This window comes from Squalius cephalus (assembly GCF_949319135.1).
Source record: "Squalius cephalus genome assembly, chromosome: 1".
Lineage (NCBI taxonomy): Eukaryota > Metazoa > Chordata > Actinopteri > Cypriniformes > Leuciscidae > Squalius > Squalius cephalus.
In genome coordinates, this window is record NC_137122.1 from 26,534,510 (window position 1) to 26,549,030 (window position 14,521).

At 36.8% G+C, this 14,521-nt stretch overlaps 1 protein-coding gene across 1 annotated transcript in view; it reads left to right on the forward strand.

Moving 5' to 3' along the window:
• The window catches only part of coro7 (coronin 7), a 148,141-nt gene that overhangs the window by 18,779 nt on the left and 114,841 nt on the right, over positions 1-14,521 (forward strand). The window contains exon 7 of the mRNA XM_079869401.1: positions 4,330-4,380. Coding sequence (XP_079725527.1) covers positions 4,330-4,380 — 51 coding nt within the window. The remainder of the gene's footprint in view (positions 1-4,329; positions 4,381-14,521) is intronic.

Here is a 14,521-nt window from a genome sequence, read left to right on the forward strand (position 1 = left end):
GACTGATGAATGACAAATTAAGATGTTAAAGTCCCCCTGTTGTCAATAATTGTATCCCTTAAAACTCATCTTTGATCACCAAAATTACATATTTAAACGATTCCTTGAAAAATGTCTTCATGCCTTAAAATAGTTTGAATGTGACTCTACAGCCTCGCCTCATTTAGTATACGCGGTTCTATGAATATGCAAATGAGCCCCGCCTCCACTCACTCACTCCACTCAGAGATCCACTGGTTGACGATCACGCATTGATCTGATTGGTTACAAGGTAGTTTGTGACGTCAGAAACACCAGCGATTTCAACCCGTTTTTTTGAGACTCAGCAATGGTGTTGACTTATGGTTTGTCTTAAAGCATATTAAAAACATCACATAGACATATAAACAACAATAAAAACTGGATTTTCACCTCAGGGGGACTTTAATTTTCCGGGTGATAAGAACAAGAACAGCAGAAACTTTTGTTTTTGTTTACTTTTTGTTTATCTGTTATTTTGGTGGAATGTCAAGTTGAGCGCATTGCATTGTGGGATATAGTTGCTCTGTTGTACGCTGCACTTCTTGTGAACTATCGTAGTATCTTAGAATATATTCTGAAAGATCTTAGTATTCCACACATGTTCTATTTATGAAGTATGCATACTAAAAGTTATATGGTAGTATGCTGTCCCAAACACCGGCATTTTCACATTGTAAAACTTTTAAATCCATTATTACTCATTTTGTATGTGCATTTTGTCCAAGTATTCCCTTTTTTTTTTTTTTCAAGTCTGGTGTAATATAATTTGCTGTTTTTTCCTGTGATCTTTCGTTTTCATTGTAAATACAAATTTATTTTGCCTCAATTGTTTTTTTGTTTTTCTCTCTATATATGTACCATATATAGGCCTATCGATATATCTTTTGGCCGGTTCTTACACATAATAAATGTGTTTACATTTTCTGCTACTTCGTGATGGTCTCATTCATTTTCCCAGTGTTTTAATGGTAATAGTTGTTGACGGGTGGCCTAATGTTTCCCTTCTAACTCCCTAGACTTTTAAAAACAGTGAAGGGTCGTAACAGAAGCAATTAGCCAATCATAACAGAGGTCATTTACATGTAGAAGGAACAGTAGCGAGAGAGAAAGTGGAATAATGATCATCAATCTTACATTATAAGATGGGTACAGTAGTTTGTAACCTGACCCGTTCGAAGCCCTCTCTTTTGTGATGGTTCTGCTCTTTTATTTGAGGTTATTCAGCCGTAAACTCAGCATGTCACTGTGAAATAGTGTGGCTCTGTGTGAGCGGTTACTGTTTGTGTTTGTGCTGTTGTCTTGATTTGTGGTCTTGGTTTTGGTGACTTGTGTCTGGTGTGTTTGTCTGGAGAAGAGGTGGCAGTGGAAGGGTGTGTTATGGGTAAAAAGCATTATTCCTTGTTTCCCAATGTCTTTAGGGAGGGGTTGAGAGCATCGGTCTCACAGGACTGAAACCACACAGTGACACTATGAAGGCAGGATTTAAAGGCGCATTCCAGCTGTCTTAGTTAGCTATGACATTTTAATTGTAAATATGCTTCTTTTCTTTTTTTAAATGTATATATCATAGAAGTACTAAAATATTCATATAAATGGTTCAGTCTGACTAGAAATAGACTATTTTACACAACCTTTGTCTGTTCTGTGAATTTTTATGGTTATTAGAGCATCTTGTCGTTAGCTCAGTCATTGACTTAAGTGCAAAAACTATGCTATTTCAAAGGTTCCTATGACCCAGTCTGTTGTGATTGGTCTACTCTGCTCTGATTGGTCAGATGACCCAGTCTGTTGTGATTGGTCTACTCTGCTCTGATTGGTCAGATGTTTCAGTCTGTTGTGATTGGTCTACTCTGCTCTGATTGGTCAGATGACCCAGTCTGTTGTGATTGGTCTACTCTGCTCTGATTGGTCAGATGACCCAGTCTGTTGTGATTGGTCTACTCTGCTCTGATTGGTCAGATGTTTCAGTCTGTTGTGATTGGTCTACTCTGCTCTGATTGGTCAGATGACCCAGTCTGTTGTGATTGGTCTACTCTGCTCTGATTGGTCAGATGACCCAGTCTGTTGTGATTGGTCTACTCTGCTCTGATTGGTCAGATGTTTCAGTCTGTTGTGATTGGTCTACTCTGCTCTGATTGGTCAGATGACCCAGTCTGTTGTGATTGGTCTACTCTGCTCTGATTGGTCAGATGACCCAGTCTGTTGTGATTGGTCTACTCTGCTCTGATTGGTCAGATGTTTCAGTCTGTTGTGATTGGTCTACTCTGCTCTGATTGGTCAGATGACCCAGTCTGTTGTGATTGGTCTACTCTGCTCTGATTGGTCAGATGACCCAGTCTGTTGTGATTGGTCTACTCTGCTCTGATTGGTCAGATGTTTCAGTCTGTTGTGATTGGTCTACTCTGCTCTGATTGGTCAGATGACCCAGTCTGTTGTGATTGGTCTACTCTGCTCTGATTGGTCAGATGACCCAGTCTGTTGTGATTGGTCTACTCTGCTCTGATTGGTCAGATGTTCCAGTCTGTTGTGATTGGTCTCTCGGAAACCAAACACCCATTACCATGTCTGAATTTCAGCTCTGGATCTTCCTCAGCAATTAATAAACAGAGATACGAACAGTAACGATGGTGTCGGTTTCCTCATCTGGAAGTTTAGCAAAGTGTATTTTCTTTGGCAGTGTAGAAAACAGTGTCTTCTCGATATGTGGACAACACAAACCAAACTCTTCCAGTCTCAGCTACAACTGCAGTGTTTAAGAGTAAAAGTAGACGTTGTTCACAGGCAGTCAATGCTGGCATTATGGGAAAATCTGTTACGAACCTACATAGCTTTGTGCAGGAAGTAAGACTGAATTACTGACAACTCGTTTCAGGCAGTTCAGAATTGGTTCTTTCTTTTGGGAGACAATAACTCAATTTATCTGCACTTTCATCTTTGAATCTTTTCAGACCATTTACATTCACAAACAGCTCCATTACTCACTACATGAAGGGGGCACTTTAACATGTGAAGTGCTACTTGTTTGATATTGCGATTAATTACGATTCTCTCTTAATAGACAGCTGCCTATGTAGACAGTGTAGTAGGTCAAACTGGTTTTGAAACCCTTTGTGTCCTGGTAGTAGATGATTACGCTCTGTTTTTATGGTGTGTGAGGACTCTTGAGAGTGTGTGTCAGTCTCTGGTCTTCATTAAGGATTTGTTGTGTTGAGTGAAAGACGTAGTGCCGGTCACAGCCTGTTCCTATTAGCACTCATTTCCCCTCACTGATCAGATTCTCTCTCCTGATTGGCTGTGTTTGAGTGTAATGGGGTCGTCTGATGGTCACCGATTGACTGAACTGATTTTGACGTTGAGTTCAGTCTACACCAGGATTTACGCTGCCAGTTATGTTGACAGACTCATAACAAATACCACATGAAGCACATGAAGTACTTAGTCTCTACACTGAAACACAAGCCTAAATAATCACATTAGAATCAAGAAAGTATTATATTAAATTTTGTGCATTTTAACACAGTGTACCTCAAATTACCTCAACTGTGGGAAATATGGCATAGTGTTGATGCATAGTGTGTGCATGATATAATTCAGATTAATAATAATTATATATATATATATATATATATATATACACATACATACATATACATATATGTGTGTGTGTGTGTGTATATAATTATATTAAAATATTTTTAAGCAATTTTGAGTTTACAAATTACTTTAAATATTAGAAAACAGAAAATAGTAACTTTTTTTATTAATATTCTTCAATGCAGCCTTATGGTTTTTATTATTGCTAAAGATGTTATTTATTTTTGCTGATGTTTTGAATGTATGCTATTGTAATATACAGTTATATTTTAACCTGGGTTATGTTGATGGACTAACAAATACCACATGAAGCCATTTCTACCACATAATAATTGAGGCCCTTCGAAATAAAAGCATAAAGAATAATTTTACAATCATGAAAGTGTCAAATTAAGATTTTTGAACTTTTTAATAGTGATTGTGGGAAAATGTGGCATGTTGTTGATCTCTTGACAAAATACATTAATTATTTGATAAAATATTGTAAATAAAAATGTATATTGTTAATGAATAAATACATGTTACTCAAAATTGACTAAAATATTAGAAAACAGAAAATATTTTTTGCCCCTAACATTTCACCTTAATGTTGCCTCAACATCCATATTATTTCTTAAAAAAAAAAGTCTTTATTCTGATATTTAAGTTTGAGATGCAGAACTCCTGCTATTGTGATATAGTTATATTTTAACCTCTGTTTTTTTTTCCCCTTAGGACAAAAAGCTGCGACTCTTTGACCCACGGGCCCAGCCATCTGCCATTCAGGTTTGATTTTATTCTCATATTATCTGCTATATTGCCATTTCAGGTATCTACATAAACACTACTCAGGGATTTTGATGACCATCTGTTTATTTTTTTCCACAACTATTTCCGTATTTAGAGCGGTCTCAAAACTAGAAAAAATATATATACTGTATAAATATCGAATGGAGAAATTTTCATGACTTTTCCATGGTATTTTAGGCGAATGTGAATATGTGTGTTGACTATTAAGTTTGGGTTTAGTATGAATTTTAATGTTTTTCAAAGAAGTCTCTTATTCTCACCAAGGCTGCATTTATTGGTTTAACCCCTTTTTTTTTGCTCAAAGCTGAATCATTACAGTCTTCAGTGTCACATGATCTTTCAGATCTAAAATGATGATTTGATGCTTAAATTCTTATTATCAATGTTGAAAATGTTTACCGACCCTGACCTTTTGAACAATAGTGTAAATGTGTGAGTATATGTCCCTTTTCACCCCTCAGGTGTCATATTCTTCCTTTAGCCAATCATATCAGGCTATTACTTCAGTGGCTTATTCTGATTGGCCCGATTGGTTCATTCACTCTTTCTCATGGGCTGGTGAAGCCATGGGACCCCATTCATTGAACCCTGGGAAACAATACACTATCATGCCCCGTGTGAACATGAGCATGATTGTGTTTTTGACTTTCTGAACCTGTCAGGATCCTGTTTGATAGCTAATCAATCCCACCGATTACACTAGGAACGAGGAAGCTCAGGTCAAATCAGACCAAACATTCCCACAGTCCTCGTCAGGGCAGAGCGGTGACCTGACTGGAGGTTTCTCTTTGTGTTTGTGGTGTCTTTTGAAGGTAAATAAAGCTCAGATGTATCAGATGGGCTTAGGTGGATTAGATATTACCCACGCTGCTCTCTGAGCAAACACCCATTAGCTCTGACACTTTACTGAAAAGACCAGTGTCTCAGAAAAGCATTAGATCAGATGTGTAACACACACACACACACACACACACACACACACACACACACACACACACACTAATGTTAGATCGGATTTTCTGATGTTTGTCCAGTTCAAAGCATTTCCTCTACACCTGCTTTTTTCATGTGATCTGACTGCAAGTGGACAGCTCTGTTGTTCTGGATGTATGTAGGATTTGTGCTGAGGCATGTTTACGTTAATCAAAACATAAACATCTTTAAAGAACTGTTGCAACTCTATTGATTTCAAATGATCGCTTGTGATTAAAAATAATGAGAATTTTTACTTTTACAGTTATATTGATGCGCAAACAAACCGTGATCGGTTTGATCGCATATTGTATTTATGCACTGACACATTTCAGTACATTCACGTTGTTTCTACACACATTCAGGATAATATTTTGTAGTAGGTATAAGCAGTCAGGTCAAGGCGGTTTGGTGGTCCATGTGTTCGAAATCGCAACGTGTCTAAAATGTAAACAAGCTCTTTTCTGTTGCGCTGTACTCATACATGAGTGCCTTGTTCATACATTTATGAATTATATGGACTCTTTGTATCATTTGGTTATTTGGAGTCCTTTTTTGGAAAGACACCTACATTTACCTTGAAAAAAGCTTGCAGAAATTACAGTTTTGTGAGAATCACCCTTCAATCTGATGGTTTACTTGGCTGGATATAGCAATGATGACAAAATGAACGTGTTAAACAAGACAAATGCTTAATTTCACGGTAAGGGTGTAATTAATCACGATTAATCGTACAGAAAGGGTGTGATTAATCACAATTACAAATTTGTATCTATTGACAGCACTAATTATATAGCTAGAGTAACAAGGGCACTGTGAAATAAAGTGTTACCCACTTGCCTCAAATCAAAAAGTATGTACATAATCACTTTGTTGATTTTACTTGCATTTGACTTGAAAATGTGCAAAACTGAAATAAAAAATTCAGTGTTTACTGTTTTTTTTGCAAGTGAATTTCTCGTTAAAAACAAGACAAATATATAGCTGCAAGCAGCGATGACGGGCCCCAAGCCCCGGTGCCACCGCCACCTCTGTGGCTTTAGGGCAACTGTGCACAACGGGCAATATGAATTTAAACCCAGTATATGTAAAATAACCATATCAAAGATGTCTAAATACGCTACGTAACCGATGATAACCCCATGCTAGTTTTACTCTGGTGGATTCTGGGTAAAAACAAAAACTCAGAGAAATGTGAATGCGAGAGATTAAAAGTCTGATTAAGGATCTTTCTCTCTCAGTCTCATCGAATTCCTGACAGACCAGCTTGTTTTCTGACCACATCCAGCTGGCAGCGCAGGAGTCGTGTGTGTGTGTGTGTGTGTGTGTGTGTGCGTGCGCCCACTACCCCATTAACATCACATTCACTCTATAGCGTCTTTAATGAGCCGTCACGGGCCAACCCTAACAAAACCCAGCCTGACAGGCCTTACAACCGACCCACAGCAGAGAGTGCGAAGCTTTGTTTACTCACAAAACCCTAAAACGGCCTAGCCACGCTCCTGTGCTGACAGAACTCGAGACGCCTGTCCCGGCAGCTCCAGGACGAGCTGATGCCCAGGCCACAGTGTAAACAGAGGCGCTTGAGACGTGTCTGAAAGCTGTCGTGTTGTTTATAGACTGGAAATCATGCGAAAAGCATCCGTTTGTCATCGCAGAGCCCGAGCCGCCACACACACACATACACCCATAAAACAATGCTTTCATGCGCCGGGTGATGAAAGCCGTCGACCGCACAGTACGGCCGCTTTTCTTCGACAGATTGTCTGATATAGACAGGTGGGGTAAAAATAGAGGCTAATTGTAGCTGTGTGTACGTGGTATTTACGGGAAGAAGTGAAAGTGTGTAATTTGCGCGTTCGGACGGCACGAGTATGATCTGTAATCTGCGCTCGAGCACACGGCTGTATTTAGGGAGCTGGCACCAGTGTGTGTGTGTGTGTGTGTGTGTGTGTGTGTGTGTGTGTGTGTGTGTGTGTGTGTGTGTGTGTGTGTGTGTGTGTGTCTGAAACTGTGGGTTTGAGAGTCGCTCGCTTTGAGATTTCCTGCCGAGTCTTGATTTTTTTATATGATAAATGCATATTTAAGGGCCTGAGTCGCACCAAACCGCTCAAAGCTCAGACTGGGTTTTGTTTTTAGATTTTGGCTGGTGGTTTGGTGCATCTTAGACCTCCCCATCACCATGATGTGCAAGTACAGTAACTATCCATTTCTGGTTGTTCTATGTTCCAGATTTAATACAAGATCATATAATAATACACTCACCTAAAGGATTATTAGGAACACCTGTTCAATTTCTCATTAATAAAATTATCTAATCAACCAATCACATGGCAGTTGCTTCAATGCATTTAGGGGTGTGGTCCTGGTCAAGACAATCTCCTGAACTCCAAACTGAATGTCAGAATGGGAAAGAAAGGTGATTTAAGCCATTTTGAGCGTGGCATGGTTGTTGGTGCCAGACGGGCCGGTCTGAGTATTTCACAATCTGCTCAGTTACTGGGATTTTCACACACAACCATTTCTAGGGTTTACAAAGAATGGTGTGAAAGGGAAAAACATCCAGTATGCGGCAGTCCTGTGGGTGAAAATGCCTTGTTGATGCTAGAGGTCAGAGGAGAATGGGCCGACTGATTCAAGCTGATAGAAGAGCAACTTTGACTGAAATAACCACTCGTTACAACCGAGGTATGCAGCAAAGCATTTGTGAAGCCACAACACGCACAACCTTGAGGCGGATGGGCTACAACAGCAGAAGACCCCACCGGGTACCACTCATCTCCACTACAAATAGGAAAAAGAGGCTACAATTTGCACGAGCTCACCAAAATTGGACAGTTGAAGACTGGAAAAATGTTGCCTGGTCTGATGAGTCTCGATTTCTGTTGAGACATTCAGATGGTAGAGTCAGAATTTGGAGTAAACAGAATGAGAACATGGATCCATCATGCCTTGTTACCACTGTGCAGGCTGGTGGTGGTGGTGTAATGGTGTGGGGGATGTTTTCTTGGCACACTTTAGGCCCCTTAGTGCCAATTGGGCATCGTTTAAATGCCACGGCCTACCTGAGCATTGTTTCTGACCATGTCCATCCCTTTATGACCACCATGTACCCATCCTCTGATGGCTACTTCCAGCAGGATAATGCACCATGTCACAAAGCTCGAATCATTTCAAATTGGTTTCTTGAACATGACAATGAGTTCACTGTACTAAAATGGCCCCCACAGTCACCAGATCTCAACCCAATAGAGCATCTTTGGGATGTGGTGGAACGGGAGCTTCGTGCCCTGGATGTGCATCCCACAAATCTCCATTAACTGCAAGATGCTATCCTATCAATATGGGCCAACATTTCTAAAGAATGCTTTCAGCACCTTGTTGAATCAATGCCACGTAGAATTAAGGCAGTTCTGAAGGTGAAAGGGGGTCAAACACAGTATTAGTATGGTGTTCCTAATAATCCTTTAGGTGAGTGTATAATATAATATAATATAATATAATATACAAGATACGAGCCATATCAACAGCATTTCTCGTTTTATGTTGATTTTTGCAAATAATGATTTTGAATTAAATTTATTAGTATTTCACCAATGTAAATATGCTAATTTTATATATTTAAATTTTTTATTTGTATTTGTTATTTTTATTTTAATCTTTATTTAATGTTTTATTTATTTGTTTTATTTGTATTCCATTTAAATTAGTCAAGTAAAAATATTGTTTTGTATTATATACTTTTAAATATTTCATTTACAATTTTTTTAAATTAATTTTATTAATGAATTTGTCAAGTATAAAAAAATACTATTTATTTTTATTTATTTTCTTAAAAAGTCAGGTAAACATTTTTTTATTTTATAATTAAATTAGTTAAGTGAAATTAGTTATCCGTCTGTCTGTCTGTTCTATCTATCTATCTATCTATCTATCTATCTATCTATCTATCTATCTATCTATCTATCTATCTATCTATCTATCTATCTATCTATCTATCTATCTGTCTATCTGTCTATCTATCTATCTATCTATCGGTTTATCAATCTGTATGTCTGTCTGTCTTTCTGTTTGTGTCGTTCTTTCTGTCATTCTATCTATAGTCGTTCTATCTATTGCTCTATCTATTGTTCTGTCTGTCTGTCTGTCTGTCTGTCTTTCTATCTTTCTATCTTTTTATCTTTCTGTCTGTCTCTGGTTCTTTCGATCATTCGATCTATCTGTCGTTCTATCATAACTCGTATTGAGCCTGGAACACTCTTTTAATTCATGGTCCTGAGGGGTCACTGGGTTTGATGGGAGTTTCATACCCATCATCCTTTGCCGTCACATGCTGTGGTCGGCACTTTACATTTTTGCTGTGTCGTTGTGTTTTTTGTGGCTTCGACAATTAGGAGAACTCATCCTGTCTTTCAGAAGAGTGGTTATTGGAGTGGGTGGAGCGTGCAGGTCTTTAACAGACGCGTGTTTTCTTGATGCATGTGTCTTTCTGTCCTTATGTGTGTTTGTTTCAAATTACAGAGCTGAAAATACTCCTCATAGTTTCAGGCCGCACTGGCTGGGGAGATGCGGTCCCTGGCAGACAGGGCAAACAGGAAAGGGAATATTTTCTGGACACAGGGCCCAGATTTCTCGATTTCGTCTTCGGCTTCTGCTGCTTTTTGTGAAATCGGAGAGGCTTTGGAACGAGCTCGAGAGGAGAGGGGAAAAAAACGCAAAACATTCAAAGCAGACTGAGCGACTGCAGGGGTTTGTGGGAGACACACACACGCACAAAGACACTTCAGAGAAGAAAGAATGGGTATATATTAGTCCTGTGGGTTAAGGTTACACCAGAATATGCTGAAAACAAACGGCGTGCACTTCAGCAGGAGAATGGAAACTCATAGTCCATAACTCACAACAGATAATACGAGAAGCATCATAAAATCCAGACAAAGTATTACAGAAAGTACTTCTATCCTGTTTTTCATGCTAATTTGAGACAAGCTGACTGTTCCAGTGGGACATTTAGATGTGAGCGTCTCTAGAGAAGATCTGCCGGCGTTTGCTGCTTCTGATTAAAGTTGACATGAAGTAGACGTGTGGTGTGCCATAAGAGCTCTGACTGTGGGTTTATTTCCATATGTAATGTTAACCCTTACTAAAAGTACAGTTTATTTCCATATGTAATTTTGGGGTTGCTAAGATTTTTTGTGTGTGTTTTTGGAAAAAGTCTCTTATGCTAACAAAGACTGCATTTATTTGATCAAAAATACAGTAGAAACAGTGTGTTTGTGAAATATTACTACAATTTAAAAATAACCGTTTTCTAAAAAAAACTAAAAAAAACTATTAAGAAGGATGTATTAAATTGATCAAAAGTGTCAGTAAAGACATTTATAATGTTACTAAATATATCTGCTTCAAATGCTGTTCATTTGAACTTTCTATTCATCAAAGAATCCTGAGAAAAAATGTATTACATTTTCCACAAAAATATGAAGCTGCACAACTGTTTTCAATATTGATAATCATAAATGTTTCTTGAGCATCAAATCATCATATTAGAATGATTTCTGAAGGATCATGTGACACTGAAGACTGGAGTAATGATGCTATGATCACAGGAATAAATTATATTTTAAAATATATTTACATAGAAAACACTTATTTTAAATTGTAATAATATTTCACAATATTATTATTATTATTATTATTATTATTATTATTATTATTATTTTTACACTGTATTTTTAATCCAGTAAATGCAACCTTGGTGAGCAGAAGTGACATTAAACACATTTTTGTCTTACCAACCCCAAACTTTTGAATGATGATAGTGTATGTAGTTGCGAATGGTTGTTTGTGTTGCTGGGGTGCACATGTTGGTGCTTATCTTGATATGTGTTCTGAGTGACTGCTAGGTGGATTCTCATTGGTCAGTAGAGTTCATAAGTGAGTTTGATCTCAGAAAGGTAACAGCACACACCCTTTTCATAACAACAGCCTTTGTAAGCACTGCTAATAGTTACCATGATACCAGTGTTGGGGAAAGTTACTTTTAAAAGTAATGGATTACAATATTTCGATACTAATAATTCATTAAATCGATAATTAATTGCTTTTTTTAGTCATTTTTTATAAAAAGTAATACTTTAAATTTACTCTGTATTACTACTAATCTGGGCTGAGCTTGCTTGTTTGTTTTTTAATAACAATATATATATATATTCTGCAAATAAAAGCTCTTTTTCACCCAAAGTGAAAAGAATAAGCCTCAGGCTGATGGAAATGCAAATTCACTCCTGTCCAGTAGAGGGCGCCGCTCAAACAAACCTTTCACGTGTGCTGCCATTGTGGATTACAGAAGAATAAGACACAGGAGAAGAAAGTTCAACACTCATATTTCAGCAATAAAAGTAAAAAAGGAAACACAAATGTAATGTTTATCTTTCTGCTTATTAGTATGGTTGAAATGGATCATCGAAGGTCAGCAGCAAAGACGCTGGTTAATAGAGTGAGATTAAATACATAAAGTATATTTGGTTAATTTAACATATTTAATAATTGCAGGTTTGTTTAATATTATGAGTTTGCATTTCACTGTTTTTATTTGTTTTGAGGAATACTCAATCTGTTTTAGTGCAAAATGAGTAAATGCCTGCTCACATTTAGTCTAAAACTACAAAAAAAACATCATGTTCACACAACGCTCACACTTCACCTATCTGTTCGCACATCTGGACTTACAAATTTAAAAGTCATGCATTACTTTACTAGTTACTCAAAAAAGTAATCTGATTACATAACTCAGAACAGGAGAGCTGTCAGTCAAGACATCGGGAAACAAAGTAACTTGCTTTTGTTATAAATTTAAAAGTAATGCGTTACTTTACTAGTTACTTGAAAAAAAGTAATCTGATTACATAATGCGCGATGCTCGTAATGCGTTACCGCCAACACTGGATGGTACATTTTAGTTTGCTTTATTGCAAGATGCATTCTATCTTTGTACTTCTCTAAAGGCCCGTTCACACCAAGCACGATAACTATAAAGATAACGATAAAGATAACTATATATGCGTCCACACCAACGACCGATAACAGTCTTTTTATTCTAAGCACGCGCGCGCCCGGATGATCCAGATCCATTTTAAATGCGCGAGACCTTTAAATTAGAATGGATTCTGATTGGCTGTCAGTGTTTTATCGTTCAACAGCTGGAAAAAAATCGTTCTGAAAGTGATCCCAACGATATCGTTCCTCATATCTTTATCGTTATAGTTGTGGTGTGAACTCTGTTATTCTTTAATATGGAGAACGATTTTTAGAATTATATCTTTATCGTTATCTTTATAGTTATCGTCCTTGGTGTGAACGGGCCTTAAGCCTTAGTTTTATGCTGGAAAATAATGATGTAAGATTAGCAGCGCAAGGTCATGGTCCTTGAAATCCTGCATCTTTTCCGATTATAAAAGATGAAGAGCTGTTGAAGTGAGCAGCTGGGAACCGATGACAGGCTTGGCTGCGCAACAGTCCCAGTGTTTCTGGCCTCTTTCTGTCCAAGGTTCAAGTGAAAATAAATGCTAAACGATCACAGCTTGAGTCGAGATTCCCAGTGAACCTGGCTGCGCAGTTTCCTTACGGAAAAAATTGGTGTTTACTGTTTGAGGATGTGTGATGCAAACATTGCGTTCTATAGTATCAACATTTGTGAATATAATATACAACGTTTATTGTTTTACTCAAGGAAAATTTGACAGCATTGTGCAAAAATGTGACGTTGATTTATGTGGAAGGGGATGTGTGCTGGTAATAGTTTATCAACTCTTAAATGTATCCCATATTCCCAAAGCCAGGGTTGTTCATTTCACTTTAAAGATGCTGTTTTTCCTGTGACACCAGATTCAACTGTACAACATCCTCACAGTGCTGAATAGTGTTCATAGCATCGCTCTGTTACTGTAAACACTTCAGAGAGGAGATGTACACAGCATGAAGACAGGACACAGAGGGAGGCGAAAGATGCATTTCAAATATTATAGAGTTTTCTATTTTTATTTATTTATTTTACTATTTTTTTAATTATTATATTTATTTTATGTATTTATTTACTTTTACTTATATTATTTATTTATTCATTCATTCACACATACTTTTTGGTGTATTTATTTATTTTTAAATTCTATTTTATTATTTGTTACTTTATTTATTTTCTTTGTTTTATTTATATACATTTGTTTATCTATCTTCGTTTTTCTTATTGTTATTTATTTATACTTATTTTATATATTTATTTTTTTCTACTTGTTATTTATGAATTTATTTATAGTTTTTATGCATTTATTTACTTTTACTTATTTTTATTTATTCATTCATGTATTCATTTATGCATACTTTTTGTTTATTTTTGTATATTTTTTTTCAAACATATTTTATTTATCTATTTATACTTTATTTATTTATTTTACTTGTTATTAATTTATACTTATTTTATGTAATTATTTCTTTCTACTAATTGTTATTTATTAATGTATACTTAAGTATTTATTTATTTATTTATTAAATATATATATATATATATTTTAATTTCCTTTATTTGTTTAAAATAAACTAAAGTATTATTATTATCATTTTAATTTATTTATGTATTTATTTATGTATTTTTTTCTTTGTGTCCTGTATCCATACAGTGTTACGTATGCACTTATGCTGATTCAAGCATACGCGCGTCATCACAGTGTGAAACTATTACTGGAGATGTATTATGGTTTCTGTAGTGATACACAACTCATTATTTGCTCTTTAACAGCTGTTAACCACTGCTCACGGTGATGAACCCAGACAGTTCTCATAAACGCCTCATACAGAACTGCCAGACAAATATGTGATAAGCGGATAATCATTTTACCAGCACTTTTAAACCACTGACTCTCTCCGCCGTCCAAATCTCAGTCTCAGCTGTAGTTACGCGCAACCACGTAAATATTGATTTTGGATAAGCAGAATGTTTTCCCCATCAGGTCTGTGTGAAACGGCTCTCCATGGCTCGTATGAATGAGAACTAGAGGAATGTGTGAAAGAAGATGTAGATTGTTGAGGACTATATATTCAGTGTTGCATTACTCTTATCTCTCGCTGCAGTCGTGTGTGTGTGTGTGTG